The following is a 10,113-nucleotide window of genomic DNA, read 5'->3' on the forward strand; positions in this document are numbered from 1 at the left end:
ACCTTTAAATTAAAATTATTTCTTGAAAAAAGGATCCTACTCCATCTTCACTCCATTAGGAATCGAACCACAAATGTTCTGATTTCCGGTCAGTTGCTTTTCTAATTATGCTATTAGAGGGATCAGAATAAGAACTCTTAATTCAAAAACAAAACGCTAATATCTAGCTAGGTATTAATGGTACAACTAATTATTTTAATTTTTTAAATTTATCTGCTATATCATCACAGTTAGTACCTTACCGACAGTAGATCAACCCTCCGAACCATGAAAGCAGAAAATCTACACAATGTCGATCAAGTTAAGAATCTTCAATAATAGAAAATGCTTAACGTCTTAATAAGAGTAGATGGAAAATAATATTTTAAAATGAAAATTATTTCTTGCAAAGAAGATCCTCCTCCTTCTTCACTCCATTTGGAATCGAACCACAAAACTTATGATTTCCGGTCAGGTGCTTTTCCAGTTAAGCTATCAGAGGGATCAGAATAAGAACTCTTAATTCAAGAACGTAACTGTAATTTTTAGCTAAGTGTAAATGGTACAAGTAATTATTTTAAATTTTTTAATTTATCTGCTATATCATCAGAGATTGTACCTTACCGACATTATATCAACCCTCCAAACCATGAAGGCAGGACATCTACACAATATCGATCAAGCGAAGAATCTTCAATAACAGAAAATGCTTAATGTCTTAATAAGACTAGATGGCAAATAATATTTTTAAATTAAAATTGTTTCTTGAAAGGAGATCCTACTCCATCTTCACTCCATTGGGAATCGAACCACAATACTTCACACAAAGTTACAGGTGAAAAATAAAGATGGAAATTTAAATACAGAATTTAAAGGGACATTGGAATGCATTAAAGAGGAAAATGATTCTAAATTAAAGACGGAATTAGATAAAAAGGAGGGAAAAAATGATTTAATAATAGAAAAATTATTCGCAATTAAGAAAAGTAATTGGTATAATTTTAGGAATAACGCGGTGATTAATAATAATATAAAACGCGTAAAAATAGAAAGAATGATTTACAATTTTGCAAGGAAATTTCTGAGGGGATAATAGAGTTGAATGAAGCACAACAAGTGCAATTCGAAAATTTAATTAAAAGAAAAATTACGAATCAAGGAACAGAGTTAAAACAGGCACATCTAACTAGTCATAAAATAGATGTGCAAGGTCGTGAACCAATAAAGCAAAGATACTATTATGTATCGCTAAAAATGAGAGTTTATTTATAAGGAAGTAGACAGGCTTTTAGAGGAAAAAATCATGGAACCTTCTAGTAGTGACAGGTCAAACCCTATAGTAATAATTAAGAAATCTAACGGGAAATACAGATTTTGTTTGGATTTCAGAAAAGTAAATAAAATTACGAAAAAAGACTTATACCCAATTCCAATAATGTCGGAAATATTAGACACATTAGGATCAACAAAATACATGTCTAAAATCGATCTTCGTTCAGCATATCACCAGATACTACTGGACGAAGAATCAAAACCAATCACAGCTTTTATAGTACCAGGCAAAGGAATGTATTAATTTAAAAGGATGCCATTTGGATATAAAATGCTCCTGCTATGTTCCAGCGCCTGATGGACAAATACTAAAACCAGAATTAAAGCCAAATGTATTTTGTTATCTTGATTATATAATTATAGTTTAAAAAATTTTTGAAGAATGTTCAGAAATAAAAATTTGGGTTTTAATGTTAACGCAAAAGGATTACAAGATGATGAAGAAAAAATAGAACCAGTTTTAAATTTTCCAAGGCCTCCAACAATAAAACGAGTTCAAAGATTAATAGGAATGGCATCATGGTACAGAAAATGTATCCCAAAATTTGCAGAAATAATAGAGCCACTGCAAAAGCTATTTAAAAGGGAAGTAAAGTGGGAATGGTCTGATAAACAGGAACAGGCATTTACGACTATCAAATACTTACTAACGACAGCACCAATCTTAGCCTGTCCTGATTTTAGAAGTCCATTTTAACTTGAAACTGATGCTAGTGATATAGGATTAGGAGCTGTTTTAACACAAACAATAACCGGCGAAAATTATGTAATATCGTTTGCGAGTAGAGGTCCAAATGGAGCTGAACGTGAATACTCAGCTTCAGAAAAAGAATGTTTAGCAGTAGTTTGGGCGATTAGAAAATTTAGACCATACTTGGAAGGCCATTCTTTTAAGGTTATCACAGATCATATTACATTGAAATGGTAGCACAATTTGAAAAATCCAACAGGTAGATTGGCAAGATGGGCTTTAGAATTATTAGAGTACGATTACGAAATTGTGTGAAGAAAGGGAAGTTTAAACAATGTCCCAGATGCATTATCAAGATCAAAGAAAAATGAAATAAAAGTTTCTAGTATTTTATCAAGTATTGTTGAAAACAAAGAAAAAGATTTTAAGGAAATTGAAGATAACTGGTGTAAAAATAAAATGATTCAGATTAAAAATAAACCAGAGGAAAATCCTAATTAGCGTATACGCGATAATCAATTGTACTTTTATAGACGCGACCCTTTAAAATCAAGCTTAAATTTGGATAGCAACCCGTGGAAATTGACAATACCGAAAGAATTGCGAGAGCAAGTTTTGATTGAAAGTCACGATAATAAACAAGCAGGATACTTAGGCATGGAAAAAACATACGCGAAAATTTCCGAAAATTATTTTTGGCCCGAAATGTATTCTGAAACTCTTAAATATGTAAAAGAATGCGATATTTGTCAGAAAATAAAAGCAGAAGTAAACAATTAGATAGATATGAAGGGAAAACGAATAATTGAAGAACGATGGACTGTAGTAGCATCTGATATGATGGGTCCATTACCAATGACAAAATCGAGAAATCAATACATTTAGGTGTTTGTTGATATGTTTACAAAATGGGTACAAATAATTCCAGTTAAAAATAAATTATCGCCAACCGTTGAAAAAGATTTTCATAAGCGTATAATTTCGAAATGGGGAACACCTAGAATTTTGTTTACAGATAATGGAAAAGAATATGTAAATAAGTCAATAATTAATTTTACAAAAACTTTTGGTATTAGACACTCGAAAACTCCTAAATATCATGCACAAGAAAAAAAGAAATTATTAAGATACGTGAACGAAAATTGTTGGAAGCAAGAGTAAAGATTTTTGACGAATTTGGGTCAAGAAGAGGGGGGGATCCACGAATTCAAAAACTGGCAGAGGAAAAACAAATTTTTTATGGATTGCCAACAATAGAAGAAATAAGGAAGGGATTAAAAGAGAAAAAACGAAAGAAAGAGAAGGAAATAAGGAGACAAAAAGATGAAGAAGCAGCGAAATTAGAAGATACATGTAAAAGAATTAAAATCCAACAAGAAAAAGAAAGGGAAGAGAAAGAACTAGAAGAAATGAAAAGGCTTCTAAAATATAGACAAGAAAAATATATTAAAAATGCAACAAGGTCAAGAACGGAAAAACAGTTAGAAAAAGAGAGAATAAGAAGAAGGGAAGAACAGGAGGAGAAAGAAAGAAGAAGGAAAGAAATAAAAAAAGCTATAAAGAAAGCCGAGTAAAATAGAAAGTAGCTACTACCCATTAAAGAAGAAAAAGAAGAGTCATCGACGGATTGGGATACAGACGTTTGAACTAAAATAATAAAATAGTTTACTTTTCCACATACACCACAGAAAAATTTATTTTTGACCCCTTACAAACACAACGGAAAGGATAATTTCACTCTTTTCATACACCACATATATAGATATTTTTGTTTGAAATTTAATTTGATAATTCAGTTGAAATTTGATTAAAACAAACGAATTTTACAAAGAAAATTTATGAGCTACAAATAAAAATAAATACGGCTATAAGAGGCCAAGTTTGAATTTTACTTAAAAATAAAAGTCAATTTTAAAGATAAGTTCATTTTCAGGAAAGAAGAGTCAGGGAAAAGCAGAATCTTAAAAGAATACTCATAGGAATGGATAACGCAGAAAATTTTGAAAAAAGGTTAAAATAAGAAATTTGGAAAAAATATATTTCAAATAAAAAACTCTAGATTTTACATGTTTTCGAAATAAGATATGTATGAAAGAATAAAGGTTCCGTTTTTTGTTTTTATTTTTGTTTAAAGGGTGGGATGTGTTAAATTATGTTTCAGCTTATAAGAAGATGATGGAAGAAGTAAAAATGTGGGAGTGCAGGCATTAGCGAGAGGATGGTTCCAGTGAAACTTTACACTATTCACGATACATACTGTGAGCAGATGTCGAACAGGACAAAAAACTACTACTCTGTTCCTGATTCGACAAGGACCAAATACATAAAAGGAGGATGGACAGAGGCAAATCAAAAGTTTAAGAAAATTCTAAAATTTACTCTTGAAAAGGAAGTATGGACAAAACTCAGAGAAAAACAAACAGCACAAAAAGAGAAGATAAAAAAAACCATTAAGAAGATGACGAGTATACCATATTCAGCTGGATTTGACAGAGGAAGAATCTTGCCTGACACTCAACGACGAAATCGAGAAAACTAAAGAATTACTGAAAAAATAAACGTCGTCCCAAACAGAGGGGGGGGGGGGAGGTTGTAACAAAGTTACAAGCACCCCGCTATCGCACGGCCCTGCGGGCTCATGATTAGGAGTAGGGAACGACACCCCCAGTCCTTATAAGCGTAAACTTGCCCCGAAGGCAACCTGACTTTATTCGTGAATCTTGTGCTACCAACCTGTCAGATAATCGAAGGACTCGAACATTCCACTCCCAACCCCTTTGGTATCTACGAGGACTCCTATTGCTTCAGGACGATTATCTCCACGACGCTTTTTAACCTAAGCAGCTTTCAGTATCTTGGCTTCATCGCCCGGATACTACCACCGACTAGCGACATCGGACTCTGTAAGTTGGTTAATAAAACCAAATATATTTGGTAATTGCCTTTACCATTCATTGAGCAAATACAAGCGTCTCCACGGCTGAGATCATGCACATGTAAATCAGCTTGCACGTAAAAAGCGTCTTTATAACCAAATTAAATTGGCTACAGTTCACATTGTTGAAAATGGAAGAGGTCCTCTCCTGCAAACGGTCAGGAATCGCGAAAAGATTTGTAACTTAGGACTTCTTAACAAAGGCACATGGCTGGTGGACGAGAAGTCCGGGCTAGATCTTAACATCAGATGAGCAGAAAGTGCATTAATCCATTTAGATTTTTCACTTCTAAAACCCCGGATGAAAAAAGCTGAAGTTAAAATTTTCCCCGGACATTTTCTCGACAAAAATACACGGAAACTTTTACAGAAACGTTGTCGACGAAGTTAACGCTTGCTTTCCTCAAATCATCCGGACTTAATTTAGACACAGAGGATTTCATTTGTGCGTGCAAGGGCAGTGTCCCTTCTACCTTGGAATACTGTTGCCGCTTCACTAGTTTGTAATCACGAAGATATGAACCGAAACGAATGACTTGGAGAACGGGATGAATCAGGATTCGATTATATTTTTATTATCACCATGTTAACACGTTCACAATTCCAATTAAAGGTAAAAGTGACTTAACTGCAACGATTGGAATTTATTTTAGATTGTCACTATACTAATTCACAATATATTTGATGTTTCATAATTTTAACGACAACAATATACTTTTAAAAAATGTCCCGTAATTCTAAATTCAACAATTTATTCTGGAATCAATGTAATAAAATTGTAACGCACATGATTTATTATATGTTTAATATTGGGTGATACTAGCATTTACCATAGAATTTGGAATATATGTTACGAATTTTAAGTTTTACAATCTACTTCAAAGTTGACATTACGTGATGATTATTTAATACCTCTAGTGATCACAACAGTGAAATTAAAATCGCTAGATTTAGAGGCTGTTTAAATCAGAATCTTACATTCGCTCAGTGCCTCAAGTTAATTTCGTTATATTATTTATAACGTTATTCGGTAAAAGTCAAATTATTTTTGGCAGAATGTTACTTCAGTTGATTCCTACCCTGTTGTGCGTTACTGGTAACTTAATTTTCATTTTTTTTTTAAATATATTTCAACACCTTAAAAAACTTAAAAATAAAGAGCATTTTATTTTTTTTTTAACTCTGAATTGTTTAAAAATAGAACTAGAAAAATTCTAAATGATTAGATAATATTTCAGAAAGGCTAAGTCCATTCGAGGATAATACATTACGCTTTAAACATCATAAACGGCATAATATTAGCAATCTTGAAGTTATATTTTAAATATAATACTGCAACAAATCAGAACAGAAATAAATAATAGGAAACTCAAAATCAAGTTAAATTCAAGTTAAATTAATCACATGTTGTTAGTTTAGTTAAAATGACAAGTTTATGCCGGAGGCAAGTAAATAGTTGGATTCAATAAATGGTTTAAATTGTAGCAGACTTATATCGCCAACAATTTAAGTTTTATTCAATCAAATTATAATTTTAAATTAAAAGCCAAGGTAGCCAATAGCGTAAGTTGTACTTATAAAGTGACTAGAGGCCCCTTTGCAGGACTGCGTAGTTGATTACGGAATTTATTTTATGTTGTTCAGTTGAATTTCGTTTAAATCCACCTGGCTAAACGATTATTGCAAGTTTTTTAACCACGACAATAAACACAATCTTATTTGCTAATCGCTTGGGTCATCTTCGGTCTTCTCGAGAAATATTCACTTCGTTTCAGCTATAAACCTTACCTTCAAGATCCAATATTCCTATTCCGATATTTCTTATCCGAGAAATGGATACTTCTTTAAAGTAAAGATTTCTATTCATTTACCATACGTGGCGAGCCAGATTCCAAAGTTACATTTCGAGAAAATATTTATGCCGCACATAAGGAAACGCCTGCTTCTAGTCAATGTGTGCCATGTCCTTTGATGATTACGAGCTTGAGTCATGGCAACAGCTTCTATAGTGACTAGATCTTCACAGCCTCGTAAGTTGTTACAACATTCTTTTTGTTCTTCTGTAAGGATGTCATTCTCATCGCAATGAGAATATACCTTATCTGCCATGATAGCTGTAAGACATTTATAAATTGTTGGAAGACAGGCTATCGGTCGAAATTCAGATCGATTTTAACCGTCGATATTTTAGGTCACATATACGTAGTACCCTAGAACATAAATCTGGGCATAAATCTACGATCTTCTGGAAACACCTTGCCAACGCAAGGTGCGCACTCATCAGGTACTTGTACCAAAAGTGGTGCACCATTTCCGGTCCTGAAGCTTTCTATTGCTGGTTTTAATGTCTCGATGTGTCGAGGATGGATGATTTTAGTAACATGGTTTATCAGCTTTCTGGTTCTATTTCCATTTTATATTGAGTTATTCGACGCAATTTGCACCTTCTTTGCTGACATCCATATTCAACCTGATCTTCCATGGTGGATTTCGATCTCTTTCTGGGAAAAAAAACTGCATTTGCATGCCTAGTTTTGCGGTCCAACGTTCTAAAGGTTGCCACAGCTGCACAGTATACAAGAGTATGCACCTCTCACGCAGTTTGTGTTGCGTTCAAATATGTAGGCGAAACTCTGCTGTTAAGGTGTTCTATTAGTGCATGCAGATCAGTTGTGATTTTCATTTTGGGCAGAGAATGCCTTAGTGTTGGTTCCACATATCTGAACTCTAGTAGAGCATAACCAAATTTCTTTCAAGGTGCTTTAGTTTTTCTGGGATTTCGCTATGCACATCATCGTTATTAATATCCGGATGTGGTTCTAGTGGATCTGGTACATGATGTTCATTATAACCAGCACATATGCCTTCAGTTTCAATCAAGTCTTCGTTGTCCACATCTTCCAAGGCGAGTTCATCAATAGGAAGCTGCTATTTCACTTCAATTTTGATAGCAGCTATTTCAGCAGATGAAAGCAATCTGTTTAGATATATTGAGCGTTTCTGATTTGCCAGATTCTGCTCATTTTTTCATGTCTAGCTCAGGGTATTTAAGTGAGAAGAGTCTATGATGTTTTCTCCTCACACTTTGTCCACGTTTCTCTGCCAAAAAATAAAGGTGCATTACACCTCTGTCCATATAGTATGTCCATTTTTGTCGCTTTTTTGGTTGCTGAACCTCTGCTTCTGCCTTTGGTTATATAAGGACATCCATCTCTGGAAGATGTGGTGCTGTTGGATCATCAATAGGTTGAGAAAGAACATCAATTTATCCTGCTTGACCGTAAAACGCGACTTCCAAATCAACATGTTGTTTAATCTCCATTGCTCGGTCTTCTGTTACGTGTAGATTAGTTGTGATTTCCTTCACCTTAGCTAGCTAACGCTAGTCAAGGCACCCTCAGCAGGCACAGTTGATGTTCCACTGCTTACCGTTTGACGCAAATGTTCTTGCTGGCTAGCTCCATTATTATTTGGGTTTTGGTGTTCTTCTTAGTCCCTCCTTTCTTCATTATCAGCCTATTTGGCGTGAAAAACTCTGTCAGTAGTAATGCTACCGCCAAAATAGCCGTCAAAGTCATGACAGGAAAGCTCTATTCCTACCGCGACACCAACGTGAGAACGTTAATACTTTATTGTTATATATTTATTAGTATATATATTATATTTAATCTTTTACACGTACTCACTATCGAATTTACAAGAATTAATTCACACTTCTAAAATTTGGCTTACTTATTAATAACATTTTTACGTCATTAATATAGATAATTACTTTCAGAAGTTCCGGTTACCTGTCAATATCACAACGCTATATTTTCGCCGAGTTACGAATTCTTTGTGCTGGAATGTCGAGGCCCAGGTATTCCTTCAGTTTCCATATATAAAACTGAAATGCCAGCGCCACGCTTCATTGCTTTACTTGAAAATAATTCAAGAATTCATGTGAGTATAAATGGTCACTGAGATCATACATAATCAGTATACACAAATAGCTCTACACATATCTATATCAAATCGAGATAATGTTTACTCGATTCATACCTTTAAGGAATGTGAAGTATCCCCAGTTATTTTTAAAACGTTATATTGGGACCATAACCTTTAGAAATTAATATATTTATATTTGCATTACTTGAAAGTGGAGTTAACGACTCTCTTCGGTTGTAAATTTTAAAAAGGAGCATGTAAATGATTGAAGAAGCAATTAACACACGATATACAGGACTTAAGTGAATTTCATTGAATTTTGAGCCAAAAACAGATGAACTAATGGAAATAATGCCCTTGCTATATTACTAATTTTGTGCAGGCCATCGTAAGTGATAACATAGCAAGACGTTACAATTCTTTGTTTTGCTGTATTTGGTTAAAAGAAATTTATTTGGATTCTCTGGCAAATGTCAGTCTTACTATCATCGATTGTAAGCCTCACAAATAAACCTATTAAGCTGCGGCGAGATCGCGATTGCTCCCCTTGAAGGTGGAGGAAGACTCCTTGGAAAAAATCTCATTCACGCCCTCTTTCCGAGCCCTAGAAGAAACATATTTTTCCTGAGAACCGAAAGGTAGAATGTGAATTAAAAAATTGTACTATTCAGGAGAGAATATTATCAGGCCCTCCTCAGGAGCAGAAAACACAGGCAGCTACTCACTATGAGCCTCTGGACACGAGTGTCTAAACGAAGCGTACCGGTCTCTCGTTCAACTGCCTGCTCGAGCAGGCAAAGCGCGCTATGCCATGGTTGGTTAGCTATACTTCTTAATTTGAATAGTATTCGCGCTTATACCGGAAGATTTTTTTAACTTGAAACTTTCAAATATCTCGAAAAATATGAAATCTGAAATGGGAACCCATGTTTTTTATTGCATATTCAACGGAAAAACACAATTTTTCAAATCTCTACAGAATCGTTGAACAAGTGCAATTAAAACTCGTACATAAAGAAGTACATCGCGAAGAACATGAGTAGAACCTCCTTCTTTTTGAAATTGGGTAAAAATAAGGGCAATAGAGCTTCGGATCTCTTTTGAAATTATTTATAATTATCAGCGGAGGCTATCGAAACATTACGAAAGCGTTTACTTTTTGTTTCCTTAAATACAGTAAATTAGAAAAAATACATTTGAGACAAAACTCATTTTAGTTAGATCAAAGATTATTCCGAATACTAATTTA

The 10,113-nt window shown here is 34.0% G+C and overlaps 1 protein-coding gene across 1 annotated transcript in view; it reads left to right on the forward strand.

The window, feature by feature from the left end:
- LOC117178714 (inactive dipeptidyl peptidase 10) overlaps positions 1-10,113 on the forward strand; it is a 1,065,008-nt gene that overhangs the window by 868,454 nt on the left and 186,441 nt on the right. Inside the window, exon 11 of the mRNA XM_033370143.1 lies at positions 8,716-8,879. Within this exon, the coding sequence (XP_033226034.1) occupies positions 8,716-8,879 (164 nt within the window). The remainder of the gene's footprint in view (positions 1-8,715; positions 8,880-10,113) is intronic.

This window comes from Belonocnema kinseyi, chromosome 8 (genome assembly GCF_010883055.1).
Source record: "Belonocnema kinseyi isolate 2016_QV_RU_SX_M_011 chromosome 8, B_treatae_v1, whole genome shotgun sequence".
Taxonomy (NCBI): Eukaryota; Metazoa; Arthropoda; class Insecta; order Hymenoptera; family Cynipidae; genus Belonocnema; species Belonocnema kinseyi.